At 39.6% G+C, this 21,438-nt stretch overlaps 1 protein-coding gene across 6 annotated transcripts in view; it reads left to right on the top strand.

Moving 5' to 3' along the window:
• The window catches only part of CCDC91 (coiled-coil domain containing 91), a 336,190-nt gene that overhangs the window by 206,954 nt on the left and 107,798 nt on the right, over positions 1–21,438 (top strand). For 5 of the 6 annotated variants that reach the window (XM_030539052.1, XM_030539070.1, XM_030539062.1 and 2 more), the window contains exons 9-10: positions 20,483–20,575; positions 20,749–20,817. The exons of the other annotated variant lie outside the window; for it this stretch is intronic. In XM_030539052.1, the coding sequence (XP_030394912.1) occupies positions 20,483–20,575; positions 20,749–20,817 (162 nt within the window). The remainder of the gene's footprint in view (positions 1–20,482; positions 20,576–20,748; positions 20,818–21,438) is intronic. 6 annotated transcript variants of the gene reach the window in all.

Genomic DNA, 21,438 nt, shown 5'->3' with positions numbered 1-21,438 from the left:
GAAAGAATAAACCGGTGCAAACATAGAGGTTAAAGATTTATACAACTGTTTCATCCTTCTGGTGTTGAGCCAAGCAAAGACCGTAGGGGAACAGATAACTCAAATAACATTTATATAGCTGTGTGACTGGCTGGATGATTGAATATGTTTTAAAATATATCAGATAATGTGGAAAGATTTTTGCATGTAGCAAAGCAAATTACAAAATAGTAACTTTTTTTCCACCAAAATGTCTGATACAGAAATTTCAACCTGAGAAGAAATACCTATCTCTGTAAAGCTAACCAATGAGTTTAACCAACATTAATCTTCAGCAAACAGAAGGGTCTGTACAGAACCTTTAAAAAGAAACAAAACAAAGACCCTAAAAAGATGTTCCAAGCAGGTATATGTTGGTTGCTTTACACTGATATTTTGCAAGTGGAATTGGGATGTCCCAAGACATTTACACATAGTTTTATAGGCTTTGGCTTCTGGAAACTAACCTCCAGTAATGATGTGCATTTTACAAATAGGAAACCATAGAAGAGATGCCCTGTTTTCTCTTTACACCACAGAAAAGATGTTGCATGAAGAACAGCTCCAAAAATGGAGTATAAGCTGATTGGTTCACATCACCTTTTTGAAAAGAAAACCAACCAGTGGACTGTCTATCATAATTGAAATGAATCTTCTTCCTTCAACAAAATATTTTCTACTTTTTGTCCCTCTGTTTGCATCTCACTCTTTTCCTCCCAAAAGAGGACTCTGCCATCTCCCAGGGCAAGTTGAGAATCCCTGGAGCAGAAACTTAGCCTGGTTGCTGCAGAGATGAGGATCAAAGAAAGAGGACTAGGCCAGGATCCCCTACCACCCTAATTTTTATTTTAAAACATTGACTTAACTTAATATTACTCCTATTTCTCTATTCTGCCAAGGGAACAATAGTAAATAAAAGGGATGCATCTAGACAGTATGATAAATGTTCTTCTGCTTGGGTGTTGGTGAGGGGGGAACCTATTATGATTATCATCCTTAGCTTTTTCTGTTTGGATATTTTGCCTTTTTTAGGGAATAAATAAAAACCTTCAAGGAACTAAATTGCAGTAATGAAGAGCTAATTGAGATCACTAAGCCTTTTAGCACTCATCAACCCTTAACCAGGGCGTGGGGCTACTCAGGGCTATTCAGAAAGACCAGGGCTTTAAAAAGCCAGCTCCTAGGTGATCAGAGGAGCTAGTGAACAGGAGCAGCTAACAGGGTAGTTTTGAGAGGGAGTTCTCCAGGTGAATGAGGAGCGATTACATGACCCTTGGGGCATGTTGGTTGTCTGTAGTGTGTGTATCTGTGTTTATGGTGTGCTTGCTGCTTGACTGAAATATACCATGTGCTCTGTTTGTTTGGGGTCCATGTGCTGACCGTGTGTGTGCTGAGCCTAGTGGCCTGCTAGGCGAGGCTGAGAGCTTCTTAACAAGGCTGTGATCCCTAAACCTTTTAGCACCCATCAACCCTTAATCAGCGGGCAAGGCTACTCAGGAAGACCAGGGCTTTAAAAAGCCCACTTCTGAGCGACCAGAGGAGCTGGTGAACAGGAACAGCTAATGGGAATTTTGCAAGGGAGTTTACAGGGGAAGTGTGAGCAGGGGCTGGAACTCAAGATTCTTTAAACTTAAAAACCAAAACCACTCCCTTGATATAAACAAAACAACAGCAAAGGAACCAGCTGCAGGAGTAAAAAGATTTCAGGCAGAAGTCCAGCAACAGAGTGAGGGCTATCCAGTTTATTGCACCCAATGCAGCATGTATGATTATCTGTCCTGTGGGTAGGTGGCATATGTGTGCATTCGGTGCACGGAGCTGCTGACCCTCAGAGACCGTGTATGGGCTTTGGAGACCAGAGTAGATGAACTGGAGGAGCTGAGGGAGACAGATAGGTGTATAGATGAGACTTTCCAAGGCACAGTAGGACTGTCCCACCCCCGGTCTGACAGCCTGTGCTGTTGAAGAGGATGAAAGTCCCAGGGAAGAAGAGCATCTAATTGGAGCAGAGGGAAACAATCCCATAGTTGGGACCCCCTTCTTCCACATGATGATGTAGTATCCTCTTGCACTGAGGATACCTCTCCAGGAGAGAGAACTCCAGCTATTAGAGACAGGTATTAGTAATGGGCGATTTTATCATTAGAATCATGGATAGCTGGGTTTGCAATGGCCGGGAGAACTGCATGGTGACTTGCCTGCCTAGTGCAAAGGTTTCAGATCTCTCGAGACATCTAGATAGATTTATGTGTAGTGGTGGGGACAAGTCGGTGGTCGTGGTACATGTAAGTACCAATGACATAGGAAAGGATAGAAGAGAGGACCTGGAGGCCAAATTTAGGCTGCTAGGTAAGAGATTGAAGTGCAGGACCTTCATGGTAGCATTCTTTGAGATGCTCCCAGTTCCACGCACAGGGCCAGTTAGACAGGCAGAATTGCAGAGTCTCAATGCGTGGATGAGATGATGGTGTAGGGAGGAGGGTTTTAGATTTATTAGGAACTAGGAAAACATTTGGGAAAGGGGGAGCCTATACAGGAAGGATGGGCTCCACCTAAACTAAAATGAAACCAGATTGCTGGCACTTAACATTAAAAAGGTCGTGGAGCAGTTTTTAAACTAAGGGCTAGGGGAAAGCCGACAACTGCGGAGGAGCACAAGATTCGGACATCTCTTAAGGGAGGATCTATTAATAGAGAATCTCTATGTCCTAGTGAGGATGACAGGATGGAAAATGATAAAATACATGCAGGGTCTGATCAGAAACAGTGAAATAAAAAAGAGTCCCATTCAGTTACATTGTGTAAAGGCAGACAGCTGAAAGGAGACAAGTTTTTAAAGTGCTTATATATCAATGCTAGAAGTCTAAATAATAAAATGGATGAACTAGAGTGCCTCATATTAAATTAAGATATTGATAATAGACATCACAGAAACTTGATGGAATGAGGATAGTCAATGGGATACAGTAATGCCAGAGTACAGCAGGTCGTGGTGGTAGGAGTGTGGCATTATATGTGAAAGAAAGCTTAGAATCCAATGAAGTAAAAATTGTAAATGAATCAAACTGTACTATAGAATCTCTATAGACTGAAATTCCGTGCTCTAATGATAAGAATATAGCAGTAGAGATATCTTACTGACTACCTGACCAGAATGGTGATGGTGACTGTAAAATGCTCAGGGAGATGAGAGAGACTATTAAAATAAAAAACTCTAATAATAATAATGGGAGATATAAATTATCCCCATAATGATTGGGTACATGTCACCTGAGGCCAGGATGCAGAGAGAGTTTCTTGACACCTTAAATGACTGCTTCTTGGAGTAGCTGGTCCTGGAACCCACCAGAAGAGAGGCAATTTTTGATTTAGTCCGAAGTGGAGCACAGGATCTGGTCCAAGAGGTGAATATAGCTGGACTAATAGTGACCATAATATAATTAAATTTAATATCCCTGTGGCAGGAAAAACACCACAGCGGCCCAACACTGTAGCATTAAATTTCATAATGGGAAACTGCACAAAAATAAGGAGGTTAGTTCAACAGAAATGAAAGGTTACAGTGCCAAAAGTGAAATATCTGCAAGCTGCGTGGAAACTTTTTAAAGACACCATAATAGACTTAAATGTATACCCCAAATTAAAAAACATAGTAAGAGAACCAAAAAAGAGCTGCTGTGGCTAAACAGCAAAGTAAAAGAAGCAAGGAGAGGCAAAAAGGCATCCTTTAGAAAGTGGAAGTTAAATCTTAGTGAGGAAAATAGAAAGGAGCATAAACACTGGCAAATGAAGTGTAAAAATACAATTAGGCCAAAAAAAAATTTGAAGAACAGTTAGCCAAAGACTCAAAAAGTAATAGCAATTCTTTTTAAGTACATCAGAAACAGAAAGTCTGCTAAACAACCAGTGGGGCCACTGGATGATCGAGGTGCTAAAGGAGCACTCAAGGACGATAAAGCCATTGCAGAGAAACTAAATGAATTCTTTGCATCGGTCTTCATGGCTGAGGATGTGAGGGAGAGTCTCAAATCTGAGCCATTCTTCTTAAGTGACAGATCTGAGGAACTGTCCCAGATTAAGTTATCATTAGAGGAGGTTTTGAAACAAATTGATACATTAAGCAGCAATAAGTCACCAGGACCAGATGGTATTCACCCAAGACTTCTCAAGGAACTCAAATGTGAAATTGCAAAACTACTAACTGTAATCTGTAGCCTATCATTTAAATCACCTACTGTAGCAGATGACTGGAGGATAGCTAATGTGACGCTAATTTTTAAAAAGGGCTCCAGAGGTGATCCTGGCAGTTGCAGGATGGTAAACCTGACTTTAGTACCAGGCAAACTGGTCAAAACTATAATAAAGAACAATATTGTCAGACATATAGATGAACATAATTTGTTGAGGAAGAATCAACATGGTTTTAGTAAAGGGAAATCGTGCCACACCAATCTGCTAGAATTCTTTGAGGGAGTCAACAAGCATGTGGACAAGGGGGATCTAGTGGATATAGTGTACTTAGATTTTGAGAGAGCCTTTGACAAGGTCCCTCACCAAAGGGTCTTAAGCAAACTAAGTTGCCACAGGATAAGAGGAAAGTTGCTCTCATGGATTGATAACTGGTCAAAAGATAGGAAACAAAGGGTAGGTATAAATGGTCAATTTTCAGAAAGGAGAGGTAAATAGTGGTGTCCCCCAAGGGTCTGTTCTGGGCCCAGTCCTATTCAACATATTCATAAATGATCTGGAAAAAGGGGTAAACAGTGAGGTGACAACATTTGCACATGTTACAAAACTACTCAAGATAGTTAAGTCCCAAGCAGACTGCGAAGAGCTACAAAAGGATCTCTCGGAACTGAGTGACTGGGAAACAAAATGGCAGATGAAATTTTATGTTGATAAATGCAAAATTGGAAAGCATAATCCCAAATATACATATAAAATGATGTGGTCTAAATTTTCTGTTACCCCTCAAGAAAGAGATCTTGGAGTCATTGTGGACAGTTCTTTGAAAACATACACTCAATGTGCAGCAGCAGTCAAAAAAGCAAACAGAATGCTGGGAATAATTAAGGAAGGGATAGATAAAAGGACAGAAAATATCATATTGCCTCTATATAAATCCATGGTATGCCCACATCTTGAATACTGTGTGCAGATATGGTCACTCCATCTGAAAAAATGTATATTGGAATCGGAAAAGGTACAGAAAAGAGCAACAAAAATGATTAGGAGTGTGGAACGGCTTCCATATGAGTAGAGAGTAATAAGACTGGGACTTTTCAGCTTGGAAAAGAGATGGCTAAAGGGAGATATGATTGTGGTCTATAAAATCATGACTGATGTAGAGAAAGTAGATAAGGCGGAGTTGTTTACTACTCCTCATAACACAAGAACTAGGGGTCACCAAATGAAATTAATAGGCAGTAGGTTTAAAACAAACAAAAAAAAAAGTATTTCTTCACACAGCGCACAGTCAACCTGTGGAATTCCTTGCCAGAGGATGTTGTGAAGGCCAAGACCATAACAGGGTTAAAAAAAGTACTAGATAAATTCATGGAGGATAGGTCCATCAATGGCTATTAGCCAGGATGGGCAGGAATGGTGTCCCTAGCCTCTGTTTGCAAGAAGCTGGGAATGAGTGACGGGATAAATCACTTGATGATTACCTGTTCTGTTCATTTCTTTTGGAGCACCTGGCACTGGCCACTGTTGGAATACAGGATACTGGTCTAGATGGACCTTTGATCTGACCCAGTAGGGTCATTCTTATGTTCTTATGAGATAACACAAATGTGAAGGATAAATTAGTCTAAGGATAACAACATAGATGGGAGTTCTTCAGGTAACTGTAAAATGATCAGTCACATTTATCATGTTTTGAGATTAAAGGTCTGAACGTGTATTATATGGAAACAAGGCCGTTGACTTCCCTACTCTTCTTTTTGTTGTTCTCATTATAGAATAGCAATTGCAATTTGCATTTACTCATGAATTCAGAATACTCTTTTCCTTTCTAAGCATTCTCTTATGTCAAGGGTTTGCCTTTCCTCAGTTTTGAAGATTTTCCCTTCCTGAAGGGAAAAATCTAGGTCTAGGTTTAGGCCTTGTATTTATGACTTTCCATGTGCTAGTTTTCAGTGCATTTCTCCTCTCCTAAAAAGTTGCATTTCTGCATGCCGAGAACATACATGCAAGTTTTCTTTGCTATTAAGACTTCCCCAATCTTAGATTTTGGTTGTATGATTTTCCTGACCACTAATGTATAGACCAGTCTACAGCCACAAAGTGGTTAAGAGATGGTGTTGCAGTTGCTTCACTTTTTAGCTTAAATGGGTTCAGCTAGGAATCTTTCAGAATCTGATCTGAGAATCTTATTCTTGGACAGTCGCATTAACTAAGTCAAATTAAACCTTTTCTGGATTTGCCTACTTGTTGGAAATAGCTCTTTGACTGCCAGAGATTCTATAGCAACCTTCCTCTTCAATTTTATAACTTGTTATAAGTGTATCTATATGATCTTATCTATCCAGTTATTCCTAATTTGCCCATCACAATAATATTAGAACTTTCTTCTTCCCTATTCTTTTCTCACACAAACCTCAAGAACTCTATTACAAGTGATGAGATTTTTCTCCTTTTATGTTTTATGTTGCATTACTGAATTAGTAGGCTTTTTATACTGCCCTTAATTTTCATTTTTTGTCTTGCTGCTTTACTGGTAAGTGGAGCCATAAGAACTTGGTTGTAGGGTGGGAGACAAGGAAAATTATTGCAAACAGAGTTGCTGGTAGGTATTTTTTCGTTCTTTACTGAAGAGTTCCTTAAGTCGTGTCTGCATCCATGAATTCTCCAAGCCTTCCTGTAAATTCTCCCACATTGTATGTGTATATCTTTCTGAATTAGAATATAAGATATGTGAAAACTGAGAGTCTGCCTTTGTGTATTCTGTAGAATATTGTGTGCAGCTGGTGCTCTGCACGTAAGGCAACATTCAGCAAACTACTTTTAAGCATATGAGTAGTCCTATTAACGTAGTTGAAACTACCATGATTCAAGTTACACACATGCTGAAGTAATTGCTGAATTGCAGTCTAAATGAGTATGTTAATTATCATTACTCCAATTGTCATTTTGCTATGAATTCTCTTCCATTTGAATTGAATGAAGTGAGCTTTTATCATTAGAGAAAACTTATACTGATTTTTTGTTTTTGTTTTGGAGTTTTCTCTGAGGGAGAAATCTTGCAGCCTTGGTTTAGAGGCCTCTCTGGCAATGGAGAAGGTGAACTTCAGCTGTGCAGCAAGGGGTCAACATTTGAGGAATTTGCATGGGGTAGAAAAGCTTACTTTTTAATAGAACTTACAGGACCAGATTTTCTACCTTGCCCATGTAGAACTGAAGTGTTGCAGAGGTGGGGGCAGAACAGGGAGTCAGTTGTAGTTCCCTGATCCTCAGTCACTTCTTTCAGGCACGTGTTGAAGTTGGCCAGGAGTCAGTGTGACATATCGGTGCAGGATTGGGCATACAGGTGCATCTATAAAGGAAAACAACTTATTTTAAGGTTAGAAAATTCTTTCTCATAATAAGATTTTTGAATAGTGCACAAAAAGAGACCTATTTTCATAAATACAGTTCTACTATTGGTAAATTGCAATTAATTTGGTTTTGTATGTTTAGTATGACTGAAAAATGAGTGTCTTGAAATGACCTAATTTATATTTAACCAGAGGGAGTCATCAGTAACTGTGTATTTTTATAATCTCAGTCAGTTATCTCTCTAATAGGAATAATGACGCTTTTCCCAGGCCCTGTGTTATTTCCTCCTACAGTTGGATTCTTCTATGAGAAACTGAAATGAAAAGAAGAATTTCGTAAAGACACAAGAACACATTTTAATTAAAGAATCCTAGAAAAGTTGAGTCCAGTGGTATATTGTTTCTGCTGATGAATGAAAGATTGGATTAAGTACTGATGACCGTTTCCATTAAACGTTTTTCCTGGGTCTTGTCAGTGGAAAGTGTAAGGTGTTTATATCTTTATTTCCAGAAAAAGTAGAGAATCTTAATTATCTACAGGTTAAAAAGAATAAATACTGCTGTGAATGAGCTTTCCTGGTCAGTTATGGGATGAAAACTTGGTCCTTGAGATGAAGACATTCAGCTGACTTATTACAGGGAAGGTTTGGTGGTTCCCTACTGAAATGCCTAGTATTTAAATGTCTTTGATTGTTGCATGCAGTGTTGTTGTGGTTGTGTTGGTCCAGAATATTAGAGAGAGAAGGTGGGTGAGGTAATATCTTTCATTGGACCAACTTCTATTTCAGGGAGAAACAAGATTTCAAGCTACACAGTCTCCTCTTCAGGTCTAGGAAAGGTACTAGAATGTCACAACTAAATACAAGATTGAACAGATGATTTAGCACAAGTAATTAGTGCACATTCCAAGGACTAATCAAGGTGAAGTGGCCCATTTAACATGCCTGTAATCATAGGATGAAAAGAGGAGTTTGTGGATGTCATAAGTTGTCATAAGCCATAAATCCAATGTCTTTATTAAGACCATGATTTTTTGTGTCTAGCATAGTTATGAATTTAAACTCTTAGACTCATCTTTTGAAAGGGTTATGTAGATTCTCTTTGAGGTATAGAGTCATTGCTTTGTGAAAAGTGTTCACCCACCTCTTCAAAATGAGGCTTTTACTACATATGTACTATTCGTGGAGCTATTGAGGCTTAATTCATGAGTGTTTGTAAAATGCTTCCTCAGATGGAATTGAAAAGTCATCAATTAGTTACAATGAATTTATAAATAATTTAGTATTTTATTCTGTTGAGTTGGATAGAATGTTTATTAACTTTAGTGAATGTTGCAATTTTCATTGCAATTTTGTTCTTGAATGAATTCTCCCACAGTTTACTATTCATACACCACTCACATAGTCCAACATGGATGCATTGATTTTAGTAGTTGTTATTCAATGATAATGTGAAGGTTTACTGTACTTAGACAAATAGTGTCCCCAAACATCAACTGCACACACCAGCTCATGTAGCCAAATTATGGCAGATTCATTCATGGATATGTTGAAGGAGGAGGAAACAGGAGCTTTCTGCCCCTCCCGCTTATAATAAGTCTACACTGGGGTGAGGTACAAATTGTCCATATTTACAAAGCATTTCAATTAACCTTGGACAGTTTATTCAATTTTTGATTTATAACTTGCATTTTAGGATTAATCGGAATATGTTTAATGTACTTGTTTGGAACATAACTGTACAGATTTAAACTAGTTATTGGTACTTTATATATAGTGTTTGAGCTATACAATAACTGAAGGGAAACATCTGAATTACTTCACTCATCTTGTAAATTATTTATACGATATACTTTTGCAACCCTATGGTTATATATTTGCATACCTGAGAATAAACTGTCACCATTCTTCAGATACATTTAATATAAAAAATTTCTAACTAGTTATGATTGTGATTCAATCTGTTTACAATATCTCCTGTGACTCTCATTCCAGGAAAAAAGATTTTTTTGATTCCTTTTTTTACAGGAATCAAAAAAAATCACAGGACCTCTGTATTTATATTTGAATCTGCATCAAACATTCTCCATTTGGAACTGTTGCCTAAAGAAATTGTTGCAAGGGGAAAAAATCATTGTAATTTATTTCTGAATGTCTTTTGTTTTAGGTTAAATTTCAAAAGATTCTCCTTGATCCTCTTTTTAAAAAGGGTTTCCTCTCATATATTAGTTTTTCCCATTTGAAAAAGTTACTTTGCAAAAACATTATCTTCTTTTTAGTAGTTAATGGAAAGACAAAATAGAGCATCTTTGCTAAATAAAATGAAACTAACTAATAAGCAAGAATTCTAAGATCACAAGTTCTTTGCCTCTTCTCCCTTGTAGTCAGTAAATGAAATGTATGTCTGAATTTATAAGTACACACAAGGCAATTATTTCATATATTATAATTATATTATATTACCTTTAAAAACATAGTTACAAATATGAGCTTCAAAATATAATAGAAGATTGTAATATTGTTTTTTGTCTTTATTTCAGACTGTCCTTAAGCACTTTACAAATATTCAGACCTAAAGTTTCACGCATGTTAGCAGAAAAAAATAAAATTATGGTTTTTGCCCATGAACATAACGTGCACCCATTTGTGTACACAGTTCTGAAAATGTCTGTTTAAAGAAACCTCATAACACCACTTTAGAGTAGGTAGATCATAGAATAGAATAGAATCTCGGGGTTGGAAGGGACCTCAGGAGGTCATCTAGTCCAATCCCCTGCTCAAAGTACCAATCCCCAGATTTTCACCCCAGTTCCCCAAATGGCCCCCTCAAGGATTGAACTCTCACCCTGGGTTTAGCAGGCCAATGCTCAAACCACTGAGCTATCCCTGCCCCCCCCCCATTAGTGAATGTTATTTTAAGATAGATAAACTGGAATAAAAAATTATTTGCAAAATTCATACAGTGGCTGTTTCAAAGTCAGGAATAGAGACTGGAAGTCATGATCACTGATTCCTGTCTTCAGGAGCTAGACTGCACTCTCTTCCTGTAGATTAATAATTAACTTTATTTTTTTTAATTCTTTCATTATAGTTTGTGTTGTTTCACTCCAAGCTAGGTTGCATATCATTGACCGAACTCAAAAACGCTAAGTTGAACGCAAAGACCCGCTAAATTGATGGCAGAGTGCTCTCTGGTCAATTCTGATACTCCACTAGAGCGGGAAGAGTAAGATAAGTCAATGGGAGAGCGTCTCCCGTTGACGCAGCATGGTGTCGACACTGCAGTAAGTTAACTAAGCTATTTTGACTCATAACTGGAGTGACGTTACTTAGGTTGCCTTACCCCAGTATTGTAGTCAAGGCCTAAATGTGTAATTCACCATGCCTTCTCTCACTGCATTAAAAGGAAGAGATACTTGAACCTCCACGCTCATCTAATATCTTGTTGTTCGCAGCTTGATACACCAGTGATCTGTCAAAGGTACCAAGACCAGCTTCAGTGCTGATATTCTCTGACACAGGACCCAAGAGTCATTTTGCCACCTTGGCTTCAGCACCACCATCTCTCATGAGCCCAAGACTGGAAACTGGGAGTGAATACCTTACCTGGTACCACCAACACTGGCCTAATAAAAAGTAGCACCAAAGACCAAACTGACACTGTATATGCTCAAGTCTTGATGACGTTGGGACTGACTCAGTAGGTTCCCACCTTAGCATCTACTCCTCATTTGGTACCAATAGCCTTGACATTGACTCTGGACCTATCCACAGGCCAGATGCCTCTCTCTCAGTAACCCAAGTCTATGCAGATGCCCATCAGAGTAAAAGGAAGGAGAAGAGGAAGCACAATTCCCTACAATAGGAACATAACCAAAAGAAAAAGAAGGCAGCAAAATCCATCTCCTCCTTTGTATTCTTCAGCCCATGAGATCCCTGGAGACTCTCAAACAGCACCACTGTCACCTCTTCTCCACAATTCTCTGTAACCAGACATCTCAGCATGGACTAACTTGGACTCTTCACCATTTCAGATCCTGGTAATACCTTCAATCCTTCTGCTGGAGCGGCTGTCCACCATTGAAGCAGCTAGCCACCCTACTACATTTTTTTCCACAGCTCAACTCTGTGCCTGTATAAACTTCTCTGGTTTCAGTCCAGGATTGCCATCAGCATCTCTTCAGCCCCTTCAGAGAGAAATCTAGAGAGTCCTCCAACTTGTCCTCAAACCCCATGCCATCTTTCTGTGATTCAGATCCAGTTATCATAGAAGTATCTCATGCAGGGCCCACCTCAGCTCCTCATATAGTCCTACATACAGGACTCCTTGAAAGTCCTGCTGTAGGCTGAGACACAAGCACCAGCCTCAGGACTGATGTGCTCATGGGTGCCCATTTCTCACATGGCACACATGTACTCTTTTTTGACTGCACCAATACTGACCAGATCCCTCAGATTTACAGGAGGATCTGCATGTATCTGAGGAATGATATGAAACTTTCAGAGGAAGTATTTGAGTCCTCTTGGGAGAAACATATGAATGGCATCTCACCAGAATATCATATTGATGCTTCACCTGTTTCACCTCCTGAGGAACCTAGACAGTTCCAGGAGCTATTATGCAAAATGTTTCTACTACTACTAATCTGGCCTTTTAAGTGAGCAAAAGTCGAGCTATTTATGTCTCCTTACAGTTATGCCCTATGGAATGCTCCCAACCCAGAATCCTTGATTGAGAAACAGAAGGAGGCAATCCTGACCTTGTTCACAAACTGTTGTATATTTGCTAAGCTGCTTACCAGTCAGCGCTGGTATCCAGATCTTTTGAAACTGACCAAAAAAATGCAGCAAGCATGCTGTTTATCTCCAGACCTCCTGTGTCAACAGGTAGGGACAGTTCTGCATTCTAATCTAGAGGCACTCCACCTTGCAGCATGGAGGAAGATAACCTGCTAACTAATGTGGACCATTTCTGCTCTGAGTGTTCAGTCCCTCTTCTTCCAAACCAATAGTAGCTCCATTCTGAACAGAAAATGGAAAGGTGTACTATAAGGGCTACTGGTAAAGGACTCACTTCATCTTGACCTGGAGTCCTTGGAGTCCTAAAGTACCTTCTACATTTTAAGACACAGGGCTTAATCTTGGTCTGGCTAAAGATTCATATGACAACAATATTTACTTATCATAATTACATTTAAGGCAAACTCATCTTCTTTCACCCTACAGTCTTCAGGCTCCTGGACGGACTCCCCCTGGGGGGCAGGGGGCGGGATAGCTCAATGCTTTGAGCATTGGCCTGCTGAACCTAGCGTTGTGAGTTCAATTCTTGAGGGTGCCATTTGAGGAACTGGGGTAAAAAAAAATCTGGGGATTAGTCCTGCTTTGAGCAGGGGGTTGGACTAGATGACCTCCTGAGGTCCCTTCCAACACTCATATTCTGTGATTTGCATTCCACCCATTAGGAAGCTGCTGATGTGATGGAACCTAAGTCTTGTCTTAACAAAGCTGATAAGCCCTCTTTATGTGGATCTTGCACAGGCCTTCCCAAAACATTTATCAATTATAAAGGCTTTTGCCATACCAGTTACATCTGCTTAATACTTTGCTGGCCCCTCCACCTTTAAACTATAGTCCCTAAGGTCAAAGTCACCATGGGGCTCAATCCCAATTTGATACATAAAGTGGTTTGAGATTTCCACCTATCCCAGTATATTTCCCTCCCGGTATGTTATTCCCCAGGCACCATTCCCACTTAGGCGAAGCATGCCTCTATAGCCTAGAGGTAAAGAGGGTACCCATCCTGCTTTTATCTCAAAAAGACCAAGCCTTGTGTAGATGATCTAATAGGTTGTCTGTAGCATATGGGAATAAATGCCAAGGAAAACTCATTAAACAGAGAATTTCACCCTGGATTAGTAAGTGTTTGAAACACTGTTGCATCTCAGCTAGGAAAGCAGTATCCCCTGGTTTAAAAATTCATCCCTGAAGTGCCAACACAGCATCAGTGACATGGTCCAGGCCCTGGTGGAGATTTGCAAAGCAGTAACTTGGATTTAGGTGCACCCTTTCAGTAATCACTACTACAGTAACTCCTCGCTTAACGTTGTAATTATGTTCCTGAAAAATGCGACTTTAAGCAAAATGTTATGCGAATCCAATGTCCCCATAAGAATTAATGTAAATGGGGTAGAGAGTATAAGTTTTAAACAAACAATGTAATACTGGTACACGGTGGTGATGATTATGAAGCTTGGTTGTGGTGGTGAAGTCAGAGGGTGGGATATTTCCCAAGGGATGCCTTACTGTTAAATGATGAACAAGCAATCAGCTAAGCCCTCAAGGGTTAACATGTTGTTAATGTAGCCTCACACTCTACAAGGCAGCAGGACTGGAGGTAGGGGAGACAGCATGGCAGACAGAGACACATCCTGTGTGTGAGAGAGAGATGTGCATTGCCCCTTTAAGTACGCTGACCCCACACTTAAGTACACAGCCTTTTTTAATAGATCAGCAAGTTGAGGCAGCAGCTCCTGCCAGCAAGCTCCCGCCATCTTGAGCCCTGTCATGTCTCCTCACCCCCCCAAAACTATGGAAATGGGGTAAGTGGGGTACAGGAGCAGGAAGGAGGGGGATACCCTGATATTAGCACCCCCTCTCCCCCCCCAGCTTGCACAGCAAGCAGGAGGCTCTGGAGATCAGCTCTAAGGCAGAGGGCAGCACATGGCAGTGGGGGGATTGATAGCCTGCTGGGCAGCAGCCGTACAGGGAACTTAGGGGAATGGGAAGCTGATAGGGGGGCTGTCAGTCCACCCTAGTTCCAAGCCCCCACCAGCTAGCTCCAACAGGCTGCTTTTCCTGCAAGCAGTGGACAAAGCAGGTGGCTGCCAAACGGCATTATAACGGAGCATTGCACAACTTTAAATGAGCATGTCCTCTAATTGATCAGCAACGAAACAATGTTAACCGAGATGACTTTAAGTGAAGTTACTGTACTTGTATTTAACATTGCATTTTGATGGCCAGTTTTGGACAGCTGTGCTAAGCTCCATATTTAGCTAAGAACTACTTGCTTGCTGTCCTTCTGGTAGAGCTCTGCTTACTAATCTCCTAAGGGTGGGAATGCAAAGAAGAAAGAGAGGTTACTTACCAGGAAATGTTCTTTGAGCATCACTTCTATGTATTCACACGACCCACCCACCATCTCCTAGATCTTTGAGTTCTATATAGTATGAAGATGTTGTGCTTTGGGGAAAAAAGAACCAAAGTGGTTGGGAGATACACTCCTTTTTATAGAGTAGGGCAGGAGTGGCCAACCTGTGGCTCCGGAGCCACATGCGACTCTTCATAAGTTAATATGCAGCTCCTTGCATAGGCACTGATTCCAGGACTAGAGCTATAGATGCTAACTTTCCAATGTGCCGGGGAGTGCTCGGTGCTCAACCTCCTGCTCTGCCCCAGGCCTGGTCCCACTCCACCCCTTCCCCCAAGCCTGCCATGCCCTCGCTCTTCCCCCCTTCCCCACCAGAGTCTCCTGCACACTGCATAACACTTGATCATGGTGGGCAGGAGGCATGGAGAGGGAGTGGGAGGCACTGATTGGTGCTGGAGGTTTGAGTTGGTGGAGTTAATGAGGGGCTGTTAACACATTAGTGTGGCTCTTTGTCAATGTACATTGGTAAATTCTGGCTCCTTCTCAGGCTCATGTTGGCTGCCCCTGAAGTAGGGTAACAACATCACCCTTGCATGACAGCTTTCTTGTACCTCCCAGCAGACACAGCTTTCCAGGCAGTTCCACAGTTTGACACCCATGGTGACATATTCCCCCTAAAGTGAAGACACGAAGGTGATCTCAGAGAAGAATAGCTATTGTTAGTAATCTCTCTCCTTAATTCCATTAAATCTGTTAATTGATCCTCTTTATTATATACAGCCTCTTTATGTAATGTAAGCTCTCTGGCCTTAAGACCTACTTCAGAGAAAGAGAATAGACTGTATTTTATTCTGCAAACTCTTTCCCAATTACTTATTTCTCTTCAAATAATTTATGTAATCTAATAGTTGAAAATTCTTTGTCCCCTGAAAAAGAAAACTAGTTGGCTGAGTGTAAACATTGAAGCCAAATAAACAGTTTTGCAAGGTATTTCTCTAGCTCTAATACAAGAGAATGTGCTTTCCTGCGTTGTATGGACAGCTGTTGCAACATTTGTGATGATCTATGAACTTCTGGAAGTTCAGATATGAAGGTAACCTTTTATGGAAGGATTATTCCACATGAATAAACACTTACATTATAATAGGAAAGGATATTCTAAGTTATTCACAAGAAGCTCCTGGCTTTGGCGAAGTTTTGATATATTTCTCATGTAAATATTTTGGGATTTTAAAAAAATATTCTATTCATAATGGATTGGATGAAGTCTCAATGAAATCTGTCAGTCATTAATCTGCATTTTGAAAGAACGCCAAGTACATATAGAAAAGTAATTTATTTCCAATATATAGACAAGTTAGTGTATAAAATGATCCCTGCAGTGTTATATTCACAAAAGGTTGATAATGATATTTTAAAGCGTTTTATACATAGAGAGAAAAATAATGTTCAATGTAAAAATACCCAAAAGTTTACTAACTTTGCAGGAATTCTACAGAATTATAAGAATATAAGAATGGCCATACTGGGTCAGACCAATGGTTCATCTAGCCTAATATGCCATCTTCCAACAGTGGCCAGTGCCAGATGCTTCAGAGGGAATGAACAGAATAGGGCAAATATAGAATGATCCAATCCTGTTGTCTGGTCCCAGCTACTGGCAGATAGTTACTGTAATCAAAGATTGTAAGTCATGTGAGCAATAGCTTTTTATATACATGGTTTAATTTTGTACTTATTAGGTAAATTGGTATTTATTTGCAAAGCTTTGTTTAGATTGGCTGCTAATGTTTTCTTTCTTTGTTTTGCTACATCTCAATAGAAGTGGTAGAATTTCGTAAGTCTGTGTTGATATTTTTAAACTACCTGTCATTGTAGTAGCCAATCACTAGCAATTCAAGGTAGTAACAAACTGAACACTCTAGGGATTAATTTTGCACTGTCTTTTGTGGGGGAAAAAGTTGTTCGTTTTCAGAGATCATCTCAAGGATCAGTTTCTTGCAAGTTGCTCTTATGATGGAGATCTATTCTTATTTTTTTCTTTTGGTATCTTGCATGATTGTAATCTTGGAACTGTTTTCTGAACAATAAATTCTAATTCTCATGCAGTGAATTGAATCAATGCATACTTCAGTATCATTTCAAATGAATGTTTTGAGTTTTTTGTTTGGTTTTTTAAACATTCTATGTATTTGGGTCCACTCTGATGCTGTTAGAAAAACCTGTGGCATTTCCGTATTTGAAACATGAAAGTTGGTGCCAAACAGTAATTAACTGTCTTAGATATTAATGCTATCCTAGAGATTATCATCTAGAAGAATGAATTTTGCCATTCTATATACAGCAGTGTGACAGACCCAGACCAGTGGAGTACAGGAGTCTGGTAGAAGGCAAATATACTGGCCACTGGATGACAATTTTCTGTTTCCTGAGTGACCAGAGCAGGGGCTGCCCTAGAGCAATCAGGAATCTGCTAGAACCAATTAAGACAGGCAAGCTAATCAAGACACCTGGAGCCAATTAAGAACTTTCTATAATCAATTATAGGCAGGCTAATTAGGACACCTGGTTTAAAAAAGGACCTCCCATCAGTTAGTAGGGGTGTGTGCAAGAAGCAGGGAGCGAAATGGTGCTGCAGGAGGAATGAAGAGTTCAAGCATGATCAGGCTTCAGGAGGAAGATCCTGCTGTGAGGATAAAGAAGGTGCTGGGGAAGGCTATGGGGAAGTAGCCCAGGGAGTTGTAGCTGTCATGCAGCTGATACAGAGAACATTGTAGGTAGCTGCTATCCACAGGGCCCTAGGCTGGAACCTGGTGTAGAGGGTTTCCCCTATACCCCCAACTCCTGATCAGACACAGAAGGAATTGACCTGGTCTGTGAGAAACACCAGAAGGGAAGGTCTAAATTGGAAAGGGATCTGGCCTGTCTCCGACCCACTAGGTGGGACACAGAGACTGTGGGGATTGTTCTCTGTTTCCCCCATGCTGGCCAGTTAACTGAGTGGATGGCGGGTTTGAGCCACTAGCAACAATGGCCAAACTGAGGGTTGCCGTGAATCTCCGAGGCGAGCAAATCCGCCTATAAGTGCAGGACCCACCAAGGCAGAGGAGGAACTTTGTCACAGTTGATATTATATGAATTAGAGGTTGTTTCCTCAGTTGACTGATGTATCCAAGAAAATCTTCTATATGGATTTGATCAGAAGCTCACTGAAGTCAACGAGGGTCTTTCCATTGACTTCAGTGGGCTTTGAGTCATACCCTATATTTGAGTCAGTATCTGCATTTATGTCTAGGTCCTTTTTGCACCAATAGATGTTCTTTTAAATGAACTCAGACTAACAGAAGTTAATCTTGAGCGACAGTAGGGGGGGCATAAAAAAGACTTAATTTCAGTCCGACTGTAGTCAATTAACTAAGGACGCATAAAGCAGATTGTAAAATGGTCTTCGCTTGTGGGGCAGTGTATCCAGGGGCATAGGCACTTGGACTTGCAGAAGGGGGCTTTTGGTAGAGGAGCTCAGGCCCTCCCACTCCACCGGGCTCCAGCCCAGGGCCCTGTTAGAGTGACAAAAGGGTCTGTGTCCAGGAGTGACTTAAGGTTGCTTTCTCTGGGCCACTTCCCACCACCCTGCCATTGCCCAAAGCTCACAGTCTATACCGGAAAAGAGTGGAGGGGATCAGCTCACCACTTGGCATGTCTTTGTGGCTGGGCATGGTATTCTCTCTCCACCTAGGAGTGGTGGTTGCATCCTCTCAGGCCTGGGCCTTCCAGCTAGGTCAATTCCAACTCTGTCCCCTTCAGGGGTAATCTATAAACAAAACTTGGGGAATCAACACAAATAAACTGGGCTAAAATGTGGAAAGAGAAAATGCCTTCCTTTTTGGGTCTTATCAGAAGCAGGTCCTACCATCCCTTGGAGAGGGACCTTCAGATAGTCGCTGATGGGGAAGATCTTGCTCTCCCTCAGGCCTTTCCTCAGCAGCTGCAAGGTAAAGATCCTATCTTTTCCCTGGCCTTCCCACAAGTGAGCTGTTCTACTCCCTTTTACTCCTCCTCTTATCTGTACGTCTCTTGCAGGTGTGGCAGGGCAGTGCTGGCTGAGCCCAGAGCAGCTCCTTAACCCCTTGTCAGCCAGGCTGGAGTTTGTATACCCCATCACACTCATAAACAAAATCTACTTATTGTTTCATTTTGAATACTGAGCCTTTGTTATTGGAAAAAATAAAGCGTAATATTTTAAGATAGCCTGGCGATAATATCTGAAAATGTGACCCTGCAGTGAAAGTTAGAATACACATCATAAATCTATAAATTGCATAGGGAGGTCATGGAATCTCTGTCATTGGAGGTTTTAAAGAACAAGTTAGAAAAATACCTCTCAGGGATGGTCCAGATAGTATGTAATCCTGTTTCTGTGCAGATGACTGGATTAGATGACCATTTGAGTCCCTTCTGGTCCTACATTTTTATGATTCTGTACATTAAATATAATCTTTGTGAATTTCACTGCTGGGACAGGTGTTCCCATTTAAATGTCAGCTTCACCCAGAAAGAACTGTTTTAAGTAAGTTGACAAAGAAATGCCTTCTTGAGTGTTTGTGCTGCAGAAATTGCATTTTATTTTGTTTTGTAAAGCAGTCTGCATTTTTGTATTCTCTTCTCCAGATATAAAAATGTCTCATAAAACCACTGCAGTTTGAAAATAGATTTCACATACAGGATGGTATTAGAGAAACTCATAAATGAAGCGTAGTAGATTTCATGCTATAGAAGAATACATTTTAGAATATGTAGTCAAAAGAACTATTCATGCTTAAAGGTAAGCATGTGCTTATGTGTTTGCAAGGCGAGGGCTTTATAGTCAATATATTTTAACTAGTGTATTGTTATAAATTTATTTTATGTATTTGGTTTTGATCTTATGAAATGTTTTTACTGATACTGTACATGTGATTTCAAGTTACTATAATCATCACTTAAACAGCATGTGCTAAGGTTTACTGATTTGCTAGCCAGTTGTCTTGACAAATACACATGGCATCAATACTTTCCATTAATAACTTTTAGATTCCCATCACAGCTCAGACTTTTTAAAAGGCAAACCACATCTTGTGCATGCTTTACTTGGTTTCTTGGGGGAAAAAAACCCAGATAAAAGGATTATAATTAGAAACAGTGATGACAGATTATATAAGCAGACATAAAGTACTTGATCACTTATTGTCAGCATTCACTGTCTCCTTGAAAAATGTTTTAAATTACAAGAAAATTGAAATAAAGCTGCAATTTTTGCTTTCATCTTCTGACCTTAAAACTGTATGGTGTCTAGGTTGGTTGTATAGATATGAGTATTTATAGTTGCTCTCTTTCACATAGGTTTATATTCAAATTAAAGTTAGTACATCCACACTTTGTTAAATTCCACATATGTATTTAAATGAATACTCGTTAAGTAATTTCATAGGTTTTGTAAGAATAATTTATTATTTGGGTAGCAAACCCAACTTATTAATATAATTTTTATTTTATTTTGTGTACATAAGATTGAGGAAAAATAATAATACATTAATTTATCAGATATATCTCATGTTACTTGCAGTGCCCTTCATTACTGCTGGTATTAAGGAACTAATCTGTATGTAGTTTAACCAATTCTAGTTTTTCCACGGTCATATAAGCAAAATTCATGTCTAGTTAACAGTATTTCACCAACTCCTTTTCCTTGTGGTACTACGAGGCTATAGTTGCAATAATTCGATTATTTTCTCTTATAGCATCAGAGACTTCTTGACATGCTGGATACAGAGAAAGAAGTGTTAGCACAAAAAGTAGAAGCAGCCTTGATCCAACAATCACAAAAACATAAGGTAATGCTATGAATACATCAAGTGCTTGATCCTATACTACTGAAGTCAATAGGTGCTTTGCCGTTTACTTTAATGGGAGTGTGGTCAGGTTCTAAATATTTTGAGTGTTTGAACCAAATTCTATCTACTCCTCATATGCTGTATTACAACTTTATTTTACATATTGGTTGCAGGAAGCACTGGAAAAATGTTTGGAGGAACAACAGAATAGAAGTAAAGAGGCTTTAGCAGCTGCTGCTAAGGTAATTCTAGTTAAATAGTAGATATACAACATAAATTCCACGCGTTTCATTCAAGAGTGTCATATTCAGGAATTGGACTCTGATTCAAAAACTAGATCCATGAAAGTCCAGTTCCACTATATATATCACTTCAACCATGTTTAAAAGGGTCATAATTATACAAATCATGAGGACTCCTACAAGATTTAGAGGCTATCATGGAAATCTGCTAACTGCTGATGCAAAGTGTAATTTCTTATATTCTACTAATGAAACTAGCACCACTATTAATTTGCCTTTTTCATAATGTTGAGTCCTTGGGTCATTACAGTGTAGTTATTTATGTTATCTAAACAAAACAATCTGTTTTCATTGTCTCCAGCTGACCGCACTGGTATTTTGTTTTTTATTTCAAGAACAGATACCAGAGTCATCATTGCATTTGTCAAGACACTTAACATTGTGTTTTATTTAATATTTTACAACAGAAAGGTCATTTCCAGAAGAAAAACCTAAGTATGTGTGAGTTAATAGTCTAATACGTATCATGTATCCTTAGCAGAAAATTGTTAAAGTATTGACAACATATTTCATTCAATTAAATTTAATCAATTTAAACTGTCCTATGTGATTCAATATATA

This window comes from Gopherus evgoodei, chromosome 1 (genome assembly GCF_007399415.2).
Source record: "Gopherus evgoodei ecotype Sinaloan lineage chromosome 1, rGopEvg1_v1.p, whole genome shotgun sequence".
Lineage (NCBI taxonomy): Eukaryota > Metazoa > Chordata > Testudines > Testudinidae > Gopherus > Gopherus evgoodei.
The sequence above is the reverse complement of the archived record's forward strand: the minus strand, read 5'-3'. Positions and strand labels throughout refer to the sequence as shown.